Below are 14,933 nucleotides of genomic sequence, written 5' to 3' on the forward strand. Positions count from 1 at the left end.
GGCAGCGTTTCTCAGCCAGTCGAAATCATGAATCAGCTGGCATAATTTTTATGGATATATACACAAAAAAATCTATTTAAAAAAGGTCAAACGAAACGCAGCTGATTTGCAGTCTTTCCAGCTTCCGTTTGAAGTGTTTGTTTTACTGTAGCTGTGTTGTTGGCTAGCTCCTCTGAACAACAGTGTCCTGACAGGAAATACATTTTCTGTGCCAGGCGAAATCGCACCTCATCAGCTCATTGTTATGAATGTCTCCAAATAAATGTCACTAGAAAACAGGTTAAACAAATGCAAATGCAGCTACTTGGATGGGGCCACAGTGTCTCCTGACCCCTCCTGTCTCAGCCTCCAGTATTTATGCTGCAGTAGTTTATGTGCCGGGGGGCTAGGGTCAGTTGGTTATACCTGGAGTACTTCTCCTATCTTATCCAGTGTCCTGTGTGAATTTAAGTATGCTCTCTGTAATTCTCTCGTTCTCTCTTTCTTTCTCTCTCTCGGAGAACCTGAGCCCTAGGACCATACGTCACGGCAAACCGGGCATGATGACTCCTTGCTGTCCCCAGTCCACCTGGCCTTGCTGCTGTTCCAGTTTCAACTGTTCTGCCTGCGGTTATGGAACCCCTACCTGTTCAACTCTTAATGATCGGCTATGAAAAGCCAACTGACTTTTATTCCTGATTATTATTTGACCATGCTTGTCATTTATGAACATTTTGAAAATCTTGGCTCTCTCTAATTCTCTCCTTCTCTCTCTCTTTCTCTCTCTCGGAGGACCTGAGCCCTAGGACCATACGTCAGGACTACCGGGCATGATGACTCCTTGCTGTCCCCAGTCCACCTGGCCTTGCTGCTATTCCAGTTTCAACTGTTCTGCCTGCGGTTATGGAACCGCCACCTGTCCCAGACCTGCTATTTTCAACTCTTAATGATCGGCTATGAAAAGCCAACTGAAAATGATTCATGATTATTATTTGACCATGCTTGTCACTTATGAACATTTTGAACATCTTGGCATAGTTCTGTTATAATCTCCACCCAGCACAGCCAGAAGAGGACTGGCCACCCCTCATAGCCTGGTTCCTCTCTAGGTTTCTTCCTAGGTTTTGGCCTTTCTAGGGAGTTTTTCCTAGCCACCGTGCTTCTACACCTGCATTGCTTGCTGTTTGGGGTTTTAGGCTGGGTGTCTGTACAGCACTTCGAGATATTAGCTGATGTACGAAGGGCTATATAAAATAAACTTGATTTGATTTGATTTGATACTTTGCAGATATTCTGGCATCACTTTTTGACGTGACTGTAAGGCATAAGAACGTTGCAGGCAAGGCATAAGAACGTTGCCACCCAGTATGGCAATGGAATATTTAGAAAGAACGAGTTGTGACCCTGCATTGTGTACGTGGCCTTTTCAATGAGATTATCTCCAATTCAACTTTCGACCCTATGTTCTCAATGGAGTACCAATTAATCATCATGCAAATGGACCTGAAGTACTGCCCTTAAACACTCTATCGTCAGGCTGTCATCAGTAAGAATAACTGTGTGTTAAACAGTTTGCCGTAGCTGATAAGTGTCTTTTGACCAGTGACGTGACGTGACAATGAGATATTTAAGACCAATAGAGCATTGCTACAGTGTCCATTGAAATAATTGAATGTAAAGTTTTAAATAGAACTTAGTGCCCACTATTGTAATGCTGTATGCTTATAGTAACAATGGGCAATAACTAACTGACATTGTCAGCATCAGATCAGTCCAGTAAAATACTGTAGCTTACGAAGAAATGCTTTGTTTTAACTAAGACTAAAAGTATGTGGACACCTGCTTGTCTAACATCTCATTCCGAAATCATGGGCATTAATATAGATTTTGTCCCCCCTTTGCTGCTATAACAGCCTATATTCTTCTGGGAAGGCTTTCCACTAGATGTTGGAACATTGTTGTGGGGACTGATGTTAGACTATTAGGCCTGGCTTCCAATTCATCCCAAACATGTTCGATGGGGTTGAGGTCATGGCTCTGTGCAGGCCAGTCAAGTTCATCCACACCGATCTCAAACAATTTCTGTATTTGTGCACGGGGGCGTTGTCATGCTGAAACAGGAAAGGGCCTTCCCCAAACTGTCGCCACTGTTGCACAGAATCGTCTAGAATGTCATTGTATACTGTAGCATTAAGATTTCCCTTTACTGGGAAGGTCATCGAGCAGGACGGGAAGAACTGGGACCAGCTACTACCCCACCTAATGTTCTCGATCCGAGAAGTACCCCAGTCATCCACCGGGTTTTCCCCCTGTAGAATTCCTCTATGGGAGGAGGCCACGCGGCCTACTGGACCTCGCCAAGGAGGTGTGGGAAGCCCAACCAACCCCCTTACATAGCGTGGTAGAACATGTGGAGACGATGAGGGAGCGGATGACAGCCATATGGCCATTGGTAAGGGAACATATGGAGAAGGCCCAACACGCCCAAGCCCAGGTCTACAATCTGAGAACCCAGCCCCGAGAATTCCCGGTGGCAGACAAGGTGTTGGTCTTCCCTACGGCTGAAAGTAAGTTCCTGGCAACATGGCACTGTGCATGGTACAGCCCCATTGTATTGGTGCCCAAACCAGACGGTAGCCTGCGCTTCTGTAATGATTTCCGGGGTGTGAACGACATCAGCTTGTTAGACACCTACCCCATGCCGAGGGTGGACAAGCTCATCGACCGATTGGGAAAGGCCCACATCAGCACCCTCGACCTGACCAAAAGATATCGGCAGGTACAGTTGGCAGCGGTGTGGGTGAACGGATGATCTCCGCATGTGTATTTCCCACCATAAAGAATGGAGGGGGAGTTGTTATGGTGTGGGGGTGATTTGCTGGTGACACCAGCATGGCTACAACAGCATTCTGCTGCGATACGCCATCCCATCTGGTTTGGGCTTAGTGGGACTATCATTTGTTTTACAACAAATTTGATTGATTGATTTTTTAATTTTTAATTTTCTTTTATTAAATTTTATCCCCTTTTCTCCCCAATTTTCGTGGTATCCAATCGCTAGTAATTACTATCTTGTCTCATCGCTACAACTCCCGTACGGGCTCGGTGCAGTGCTCTAGACCACTGCGCCACCCGGGAGGCCGATTGATTGATTTTGACAAGCTTATATAGTTTAAACGAGGCACGTCAACTAGAAATGGAATGTAAATACTGTATAGTCAATGGATTACACGGTTCTGGGTGGAGGTGTTTTGCACCAAAAGTATAAGGTTTTCTCAAAACCATCTCATTACAATCACACTAGTAGCACGTCCGGCAGGAAGAGCTCAAGAGAACATAACTGAGTATTTGTGTAAAACTTAGTGGGATTACGGCCTGAAAGACTATTTTATTCTGTAGACTGTTGACTTTCCCGATTGTGTTTGTGACCCTGTACTTTCGAACTCATAATGTACAAACACAATGTGGATTTGCTGGTCATAGTTGTAAAATAGGATTTTCACAGGCATCTGTATATTTATCCTTCTTATTCCGGATATTTACATACATTGGTGGTAGCAACTGGGTTTGAACCTGGTTTTGAACGAATTAATACACATTTGATTTTCATATATTTATTGGAGTTTTTTCCTTTTTTTATTGCAAGATAAAACAAAACATGCCACATTATTTAATAAGGCATTTAAATTATTATTTAATATATAAAAATGATTTTAAAAAAAAAGCAATTATCAGGTATGAATATAAGACCCAGATGCAGACCATGTCAAATAAACAATTGTTTAACGTTCCAACAGGGGCAGGCAATAGACAGGTCAAGGCAGGCAGGGGTCAGAAAACCAGAGGTGGGGCAATGGTACCGAATGATTGGCAGGCTCTCAGGGTAAGGCGGAGGTTGGAGGTCGGTAATCCAGAGGGGGAAAAGGTACAGGTCGGCAGGCAGGCTCAGGGTCAGGGATAGGCAGAGTGGTCAAGCAGGCGAGCTCGAAGTCAGGACAGGCAAGGGTCAAAACCGGGAGGGTGAGAAAAGAGACTGGAAAAAGCAGGAGCTGAGACACAAAACGTTGGTTGACTTGAACAAACAAGACGATAACAAAACTTACAGGTGACCGGGCTCTAGCAGGGAAGAAATTTGACAAACTGACTTGAAAGGCATTGAGCTCTTCAGTAAGGACATTCTACTGCCAATGTTTGACTATGGAGATTGCGTGGATGTGAGGTTGATTTTACACACCAGTCAGTAATGGGTGAGGCTGGAATAGCAGAATCCACTCATTTAAAGAGTTTTCCACATACTTTTGTATATATAGTATATTTCTTAATTAAACTACTTTTAATGTCTAAAAATACCAACTTTGATGTTGGAGTGAACTGTCAGTTTAATGAGGATACTTCCATGAAGATGAGGTTCTTGATTCTCAACATGTATTTCCAAGTCTTCCATTAAATTGTACATAAAATGATGTGATACAAACTCAATACTCAGAAATGTACTCCTATTTACATGTGTAATTCTCAAGTCCCAAATCCTAACTTGAGACCTGTGTGTGTAACTGGAGTTTTTGAAAATCTTCCATTGACATCAATGGACACTCAAGTCAAGATTGAGATTCAGACCTCCATTTATTTCCATTTCGCAAGATGTCACATTATTACTGCACATGTTGTTAGACAATGATTTATATATACACTAGATTACTATTTTACTATTTGGGGGCCTCTATTGAAGCCACCATGCCTCCATCTTGGCACTCCCTCACCATCATTTTATTTTATTTTGGAAACTATAGAAAGGAATTTTTTTATTTCTAAATTTGTTTTTTCCACATTTATTCTATTCTATTGCACACTTTTACATTGTATTATGTGAGCTAAACATACAAAAATATATATATAAAAACGTTTCCTTACAGTATAGTTTTTTTGAGATGACTGTTACTGTCCCAACAATAAACAAATATTTAAATACATGTAATTTTGTCCTTGAAACATTTAATTGAAATACTGTAGAATTCAATGTACTCTTGTGAAGGACTGCTCCTACTGTGCCAAAATGGCCGACCGGTGTCTTCAAAGCCTGTCAATGGCCAATACATACCATTAGCAATCCAGGGCTTATATACATCATTACTGTAAACTCCCGATTCAAATATCTGACCAATTAAGGAACTCTTTGATTTTCATATTTGATTTAACATTCATCTTTAGCATTATACAATTGATCAGTTGAACATGATGCAAAGCAAAACATCTGAGATATTTGTACAAATGAAAAATCTGAATATAACAGACTGAAAAAATAAATCAGCTTGACGCTGGTTGTGTTCATAACAAGGTCAAATATGATGACATCAGATACAGTACAAAAATACTAGCAAGGTTGCCCAATATTTATGCACAAAATTTGTAGAATAAATACAAACGTATGAAATCACTCATTCCAATCATTTTCATCCTATATAACATGCTAAATTCCTGACAAACTATACAGTATCTCCAGAGGTTGTGACTTGGTTTTGCTTGTAGCTCATCTTTGTCAGATCTTGTTCTGCAGACAAGACTTTGCCTGGAAAAATAAATAAAGATGATCAGTTAAATAAACATCAATTTACTAAAGATGTTCATTAATATCTATCATATCAGATAGATTCTTAATCAAGCATGTTAATGTGTTTCATGTGGGTGTGTCTTGTTTTAGGTCCTGTGGGCTTGACCAGCCCTATACATAAAGATCCTCACCCATAGTATGGAACTACTGTTGATTTTCCCAATAGTGAAATTGCTTGTTCATGCCAATATTGCATATTCTGTTTGAACCCATTTACTGGTGATTTAGACTGAAAATTACAAGGTGATTCAAACCACACACACACACACACACACACACACACACACACACACACACACACACACACACACACACACACACACACACACACACACACACACACACACACACACACACACACACACACACACACAGGATGGGCAATCCTGTTTCTTTACTATTCGTCAAAAAGAATGACTCATTTTGATTGAGCCTCAAATGGGAAAAGATCGCTCAATGAATTACTACCCACAATGGGAAGTGGGAAAAGGAAGCATTGTATAGGCCTCTTCCCATACAATATTGAGCCATTACATTTGAGGCTATTATCAATATGATTTAATTGCACTGGGCAGGGCCACTAGAATGTAGGTGTGAGTATATCTGCCACCTTTACTACCAAAGTAAATACAGTGGTATCAATCACCATAAAAACAATGTGCCGGGTGCCATTACCAGGAAATATCTCCTATACGCCTTTGTAAGAGTGACATACAGTGGTATTAAGAATCAATGAAAGATTGTAGAGCTTTGCTGTGAATGAGCATGCTGGGTATTGATCCAATATAATCTGGTGTTAAATAGCTAAGACAAACTGTTTTAAATGTTTTTAACTGTGAGAATCCTCTCTGCCCACAGCAGGCCGTTTGGATGTCAAGAAATCTAAACTACAGGTTGCGAATTAGATTGAATAAGATTGAATGTGTTCCATCATTCCATCACTGTGCACATTGACACTAAACACAATGAAGCCATATCAATTTCATTCTTAACCTCAAATATATCTTAGCCATGATTGTGCTGCAAATTATTTGCATAAATTCCTGCAATGTGATTACCTGACTGTTTCCTTTAACTCATTCCGCTGTGTTGTGTATTTTGAAAAGTTTGATGTATGTTTGTGCTCTGCTTGTATGTAATCTGCTGCAAACGAATTAAACCTCTGTACAGTGCCAGGACATTTTTAATAATCAAAAAGTCAGTCGAAAGCTCTCTGTATATATATAATTCTTGCATTTTGACACAAATAATTGTAAAAGTAATTGTAGAAGAGCATTATGTAGTTGAATTGATATGTATTACTAACAATAGCTATATGTTATTTCTATGTCATAGGTCAATTATATGTTAAGCCTTATTATAGAGTGACATAACATTCACAACCAATCCAGAACGGTCTTACATTGTGGGTCTGTTAAAACCACCAATCAGGAGCTGTGTTGGGTTTAGGTACCTGTTGGTTTGTGACCTCCACATCTTCCTGCTCAGGGGTTCACTATGTACATGCCTGTTTGGGTTTAAAAAAAATCTGACTAATGAATCAATATTACATTATGGAAAAATGCAATTAGTATATGTGTATGTCTTACATTCAATATCATTTGTATTTATCTGGAGAGAGGCAGAAGGATTGGCTTGGATATGATTCACGAAGTCATACATGACCACCCATCGATTGATAGCCTTTGTGTTGAAAACTATGATAGTGTTTGCTATCACTGATCCATTTCTGTAAAAGATAAGATTCATGTTAAATGTTAAAGATGATACAGTATAATAAAATATCCCCACCCAACCTTGAACAGGTGGAGGTCTGTCAAGGTTGGGTGGAGGTCTGTCATTTTTCGGTCTGTCAAGGACCGATATAAATGCAGTGAGTTTATACTTTAGTTACACATCCTCTCAAAAGCTGAGATAAACGATCCAGGTGACTTAGTCAAGCTTACTGTACCTGAAAGTCATTGTTGCAACACCCTCATAAGTGGATGCTGTTCCGGATGCAGGACTCATGTAGACATCAGCAAGCTGAAAAATACTCAATTATGTCACAATTTTCATCATTGTCATGAGACCATCCCTTTTAGAGATAATTCCTGCTGTGGTAATATTGTAATATTGTAATATAAGTAAGTAAGTAAGCCTTTTCCGAGCCAGAACGGCACATAGGCCCGTGCTGTGGTATAGTTTATATCGTGGTGTTGTTTAATTCAAGGCATGGTTCTCAATCTTACCAATTGGCTGACCTCGCCATACATTTTCTTGTAATCCTCAGAATTGGGATTCAATAGGGAGTCATTGAAGACCCGGTTGGTGATCTGTATGCCCATCAGGAATACCGTATCTTTTGTTGGGGTGGTGCTCATACCTGCTGGAGTGACTGAACACAGGGAACCTGTGGCAAGCAAAAATATACACCTTATTCAAGTGGATCAATTAAGGCTATGAGTGCAACATGGACTTCTATAGCCTTCATCTTGGGAATCAGAAGATTTTTGAGGTAGCCTAAAGTACTAACAGATGTAGGATTTTCATTTGAGCCAGTTTGCTATGGCAGGAAAATCATCTGCATCAACAGGAAATAAGAATAATGTGGATTATAATAAATTGACCATTTTTGTGGAGGTTGATACAGTTTTCGTTAGGGCTAATCAAATCTGGCATGTTAAAGGGAAATTACTAACTTTAAAGCCTTTTTAAACCTGGAAAAAATTTCAGCAAAAAAGAGCAATCAAATGAAGACCCTACATCTGTAGCACACACTTACAGCTGTTGGCTGTATAGTTTGAGATTCCAACGTCGGGTATAAATGAGTGTTAAGATTAGGAAACTTTCCTCTCACGACCTTTACAAGCCAGAATGTTGAATATAATTATACTTGAAATTACTTAACCTGTTGTCCGTGTAAAGTAAATTCAAATCTCATTTATTTAACATTCTGGCTTGTAGAGGTTGTCAGTGGAAACTTTCCTTATCCATTTATGCCCGACGTAGAATTCAATGCAATTCAATATCGGGTCTTCAGGCTAGGTTTGAGAGTGTATATAAAAGTAATGCAGTGAGCAAATCTGGTGGCCATTAGGAAACATAATAATCATAATGGAGTATCAGCTACTCAAGTGCAACATAGCTTCAGCGTGTAAATCAGCTAGAAAGATGTGTCGGCATCGAGTAATTGTCTCTGGCCCCCTCCCAGTTAGGGGGAGTGATGAGCTCTACAGCAGAGTCTCACAACTCAATCGCTGGTTAAAAACTGTTTTCTGCCCCTCCCAAAAGATAGAATTTGTAGATAATTGGCCCTCTTTCTGGAACTCACCCACAAACAGGACCAAGCCTGGCCTGATGAGGAGTGACGGACTCCATCCTAGCTGGAGGTGTGCTCTCATCTTATCTACCAACATAGACAGGGCTCTAACTCCTCTATCTCCACAATGAAATAGGGTGCAGGCCAGGCAGCAGGCTGTTAGCCAGCCTGCCAGCTTAGTGCAGTCTGCCACTAGCACAGTCAGTGTAGTCAGCTCAGCTATCCCCATTGAGACCGTGTCTGTGCCTCGACCTAGGGTGGGCAAAACTTAACATGGCGGTGTTCGCCTTTGCAATCTCACTAGGATAAAGACCTCCTCCATTCCTGCCATTATTGAAAGAGATCGTGATACCTCACATCTCAAAATAGGGCTACTTAATGTTAGATCCCTCACTTCAAGGGCAGTTATAGTCAATGAACTAATCACTGATCATAATCTGGATGTGATTGGCCTGACTGAAACATGGCTTAAGCCTGATGAATTTACTGTGTTCAATGAGGCCTCACCTCCTGGTTACACTAGTGACCATATCCCCCGTGCATCCCGCAAAGGCGGAGGTGTTGCTAACATTTACGATAGCAAATTTCAAATAACAACAAAAAAATAAGTTTTCGTCTTTTGAGGTTCTAGTCATGAAATCTATGCAGCCTTCTCGATCACTTTTTATAGCTATTGTTTACAGGCCTCCTGGGCCATATACAGCGTTCCTCACTGAGTTCCCTGAATTCCTATCGGACCTTGTAGTCATAGCAGATAATATTCACATTTTTTGTGATTTTAATATTCACATGGAAAAGTCCACAGACCCACTCCAAAAGGCTTTCGGAGCCAGCATCGACTCAGTGGGTTTTGTTCAACATGTCTCTGGACCTACTCACTGTCACAGTCATACTCTGGACCTAGTTTTGTCCCATGGAATAAATGTTGTGGATCTTAATGTTTTTCCACATAATCCTGGACTATCGGACCACCATTTTATTACGTTTGCAATCGCAACAAATAATCTGCTCAGACCCCAACCAAGGATCATCAAAAGTCGTGCTATAAATTCTCAGACAACACAAAGATTCCTTGATGCCCTTCCAGACTCCCTCTGCCTACCCAAGGACGTAAGAGGACAAAAAATTGTTAATCAACTAACTGAGGAACTCAATTTAACCTTGCGCAATACCCTAGATGCAGTTGCACCCCTAAAAACTAAAAACATTTGTCATAAGAAACTAGCTCCCTGGTATACAGAAAATACCCGAGCTCTGAAGCAAGCTTCCAGAAAATTGGAACGGAAATGGCGCCACACCAAACTGGAAGTCTTCCGAAAAGCTTGGAAAGACAGTACCGTGCAGTATTGAAGAGCCCTCACTGCTGCTCGATCATCCTGTTTTTCCAACTTGATTGAGGAAAATAAGAACAATCCGAAATGTATTTTTGATACTGTCGCAAAGCTAATTAAAAGCAGCATTCCCCAAGTGAGGATGGCTTTCACTTCAGCAGTAATAAATTAATGAACTTCTTTGAGGAAAAGATCATGATCATTAGAAAGCAAATTACGGACTCCTCTTTAAATCTGCGTATTCCTCCAAAGCTCAGTTGTCCTGAGTCTGCACAACTCTGCCAGGACCTAGGATCAAGTGAGACACTTAAGTGTTTTAGTACTATATCTGTTGACACAATGATGAAAATAATCATGGCCTTTAAACCTTCAAGATGCATACTGGACCCTATTCCAACTAAACTACTGAAAGAGCTGCTTCCTGTGCTCGGCCCTCCTATGTTGAACATAATAAACGGCTCGCTATCCACCGGATGTGTACCAAACTCACTAAAAGTGGCAGTAATAAAGCCTCTCTTGAAAAAGCCAAACCTTGACCCAGAAAATATTTAAAAAACTATCGGCCTATATCGAATCTTCCGTTCCTCTCAAAAAATTTAGGAAAAGCTGTTGCGCAGCAACTCACTGCCTTCCTGAAGACAAACAATGTATACGAAATGCTTCAGTCTGGTTTTAGACCCCATCATAGCACTGAGACTGCACTTGTGAAGGTGGTAAATTACCTTTTAATGGCGTCAGACCGAGGCTCTGCAACTGTCCTCGTGCTCCTGTAACAGTATAACTTTAGTCCGTCCCCTCGCGCGAACCAGGGACCCTCTGCACACATCAACAACAGTCACCCACGAAGCATCGTTACCCATCGCTCCACAAAAGCCGCGGCCCTTGCAGAGCAAGGGGAACCACTACTTCAAGGTCTCAAAGCGAGTGACGTCACCGATTGAAACGCTATTAGCGCGCACCACCGCTAACTAGCTAGCCATTTCACATCGGTTACACTCCTAGACCTTAGTGCTGCTTTTGATACCATCGATCACCACATTCTTTTGGAGAAATTGGAAACCCAAATTGGTCTACACGGACAAGTTCTGGCCTGGTTTAGATCTTATCTGTCGGAAAGATATCAGTTTGTCTCTGTGAATGGTTTGTCCTTATCAACTGTAAATTTCAGTGTTCCTCAAGGTTCTGTTTTAGGACCACTATTGTTTTCACTATATATTTTACCTCTTAGGGATGTCATTCGAAAACATAATGTTAACTTTCACTGCTATGCGGATGACACACAGCTGTACATTTCAATGAAACATGGTGAAGCCCCAAAATTGCCCTTGCTAGAAGCCTGTGTTTCAGACATAAGGAAGTGGATGGCTGCAAACGTTCTCCTTTTAAACTCGGACAAAACAGAATTGCTTGTTCTAGGTCCCAAGAAACAAAGAGATCTTCTGTTGAATCTGACAATTAATGTTGATGGTTGTACAGTCGTCTCAATTAAAACTATGAAGGACCTCGGCGTTACTCTGGACCCTGATCTCTCTTTTGACGAACATATCAAGACTGTTTCAAGGACAGCTTTTTTCCATCTACGTAACATTGCAAAAATCAGAAACTTTCTGTCCAAAAATTATGCAGAAAAATTAATCCATGCATTTGTTACTTCTAGGTTAGACTACTGCAATGCTCTACTTTCCGGCTACCCGGATAAAGCATTAAATAAACTTCAGTTAGTGCTAAATACGGCTGCTAGAATCCTGACGAGAACCAAAAAATGTGATCATATTACTCCAGTGCTAGCCTCCCTACACTGGCTTCCTGTTAAGGCAAGGGCTGATTTCAAGGTTTTACTGCTAACCTACAAAGCATTACATGGGCTTGCTCCTACCTATCTTTACGATTTGGTCCTGCCGTACATACCTACATGTACGCTATGGTCACAAGACGCAGGCCTCCTAATTGTCCCTAGAATTTCTAAGCAAACAGCTGGAGGCAGGGCTTTCTCCTATAGAGCTCAATTCTTTATGGAATGGTCTGCCTACTCATGTGAGAGACGCAGACTCGGTCTCAACCTTTAAGTCTTTACTGAAGACTCATCTCTTCAGTGGGTCATATGATTGAGTGTAGTCTGGCCCAGGAGTGTGAAGGTGAACGGAAAGGCTCTGGAGCAACGAACCGCCCTTGCTGTCTCTGCCTGGTCGGTTCCCCTCTTTCCACTGGGATTCTCTGCCTCTAACCCTATGCCGTCCCTAGGAGGGGTGCGTCACTTGAGTGGGTTGAGTCACTGATGTGATCTTCCTGTCTGGGTTGGCGCCCTCCCTTGGGTTGTGCCGTGGCGGAGATCTTTGTGGGCTATACTCGGCCTTGTCTCAGGATGGTAAGTTGGTGGTTGAAGATATCCCTCTAGTGGTGTGGGGGCTGTGCTTTGGCAAAGTGGGTGGGGTTATATCCTTCCTGTTTGGCCCTGTCCGGGGGTGTTATCGGATGGGGCCACAGTGTCTCCTGACCGATCCTGTCTCAGCCTCCATTATTTATGCTGCAGTAGTTTATGTGTCCGGGGGCTATGGTCAGTCTGTTATATTTCTGGAGTACTTCTCCTGTCTTATCCGGTGTCCTGTGTGAATTTAAGTATGCTCTCTCTAATTCTCTCTTTCTCTGTTTCTTTCTCTCTCTCGGAGGACCTGAGCCCTAGGACCATGCCTCAGGACTACCTGGCATGATGACTCCTTGCTGTCCCCAGTCCAACTGGCCGTGCTGCTGCTTCAGTTTCAATTGTTCTGCCTGTAGCTAAGGAACCCTGACCTGTTCACCGAACGTGCTACCTGTCCCAGACCTGCTGTTTTCAACTCTCTAGAAACAGCAGGAGTGGTAGAGATACTTTTAATGATCGGCTATGAAAAGCCAACTGACATTTACTCCTGAGGTGCTGACTTGTTTCACCCTCGACAACTACTGTGATTATTATTATTTGACCATGCTGGTCATTTATGAACATTTGAACATCTTGGCCATGTTCTGTTATAATCTCCACCCGGCACAGCCAGAAGAGGACTGGCCACCCCTCATAGCCTGGTTCCTCTATAGGTTTCTTCCTAGGTTTTGGCCTTTCTAGGGAGTTTATCCTAGCCATCGTGCTTCTACACCTACATTGCTTGCTGTTTGGGGTTTTAGGCTGGGTTTCTGTACAGCACTTTGAGATATCAGCTGATGTAAGAAGGGCTATATAAATCAATTTTATTTGGTATTAATTTGGATTACCCTTTAGCTTTAGAATATTCTATCCACATCAGACATCAATTGAAGTACAATACCCCTCTCAAAAGTGTTAACACTTAGATTGACTTTGCTAATTAGTTGTTGCAGGACACTCATGGAGTTCTGACTGTAGAGAATACTCTTGAGCGATTCCATAACTGTCATTATTATGCAAGCCATTTAAGGTTGGGGTTGGGACTTTAGTATACAAGGACCATTGTCCTTTTAGCTCAAATGAGACAAACCAAAGTAGATTGAGTTAAAATATGGACATATTTCAGGAATCTTTTCCCACTCAAAATCAGCCAAGTACACCTGAATCAACGCAAAGATAATCACCAGTTGGGCCAAATAATAGCCAGTCTACTTTGATATCCAATAGTCATTTCATAGTCATCACAATATATACAGTATTTGTGCTTTGAGTTGGCGCTAGGGACACAATCATTTGATCTGCTGGTCTTTCTGAATGCCGGTAAGTGCCATTGAATATACAATCTTTGAAAATAGACAGTGAAGGTAGATGGTTTTCTGAATCAAACATATGATATTAATTTTTTTAAATCATACAATACAAAATGTGTACAGATAGATATACTTTTATATATAATACCCTAATATATAAAATAATATATACTAGGGTACAGTATATTGAAGTTGATATCAGACAAACATCTTATATAACCATAATCGAAGGGATTGATTACTTCAAAATCAGTCTGCAAGACACTTAAACATCTCACAAAATGTGATTTTCCTGTCATTTAAGTGCTACCCAAGTACCCATACAGTATGCATCAGGTTTTTGACAGAGATTGGATTGTAAAATGTATATAATTTCTTAATACTATAAGGTATATGAGGTATATCATATTATACATTCATATTATATATTATTGATAATATATACATTACGTAATCGTTAAAATTCCTCCAACTTCAAGCCTCAAACATTTGTCCTTTCTTTTTCCATAAAGCAACAATAATGTTGTTCCTACTTAACTGGATGCATTTTCTTACCTGAGATGGCAAATATTAAGATGCATTGTGTAATCCTCAAAAGGTTAGCTGAAGGTAGTACCATCTTGATGGGTAAAATCGGTCTATTTAAACGAATTCAACCAAATATATGATACAAATGATTTAACTTCTCAAGTATGGAGTTTTCAATGATGAGATGTACTTTGTCATCTGCAGGGTGAGGTACCAGTCTTTTATCTGGGGCCACCCACATCAGGTGTGACTCGACAGGAGCCGCGTGGGTCTGAGGCTGGGCGGTGCAAAAAAAACCGGTGAGACGTGAATCACAACTCAACTCTGATTGCATCGGTGATTCATCAGCTGAACCCATGTGGATCTGAAAAAAACTGAATATCTTTATTTGGGCGAGGGTTCATGTCCTGACACTTGTGTAAACCATTGGCTGGGCTGCATTAATTTAATAATACAATGGGAAATGGCTTAATAGTTG

The 14,933-nt window shown here is 41.1% G+C and overlaps 1 protein-coding gene across 1 annotated transcript; it reads right to left on the minus strand.

Moving 5' to 3' along the window:
• Nucleotides 1-5,267: 5,267 nt before the first annotated feature.
• Nucleotides 5,268-14,660, minus strand: LOC139554303 (mucin-1). The gene is made up of 6 exons (XM_071367067.1): nucleotides 14,483-14,660; nucleotides 7,819-7,979; nucleotides 7,539-7,612; nucleotides 7,177-7,316; nucleotides 7,041-7,094; nucleotides 5,268-5,545 (listed from the first exon to the last, which is right to left on the minus strand). The coding sequence occupies exons 1-5, from the start codon at nucleotides 14,544-14,546 to the stop codon at nucleotides 7,072-7,074; spliced, it is 462 nt and encodes a 153-aa protein (XP_071223168.1). The 5' UTR covers nucleotides 14,547-14,660; the 3' UTR covers nucleotides 5,268-5,545; nucleotides 7,041-7,071.
• Nucleotides 14,661-14,933: the final 273 nt, after the last annotated feature.

The sequence above is a fragment of the Salvelinus alpinus genome, chromosome 26, assembly GCF_045679555.1.
Source record: "Salvelinus alpinus chromosome 26, SLU_Salpinus.1, whole genome shotgun sequence".
Taxonomy (NCBI): Eukaryota; Metazoa; Chordata; class Actinopteri; order Salmoniformes; family Salmonidae; genus Salvelinus; species Salvelinus alpinus.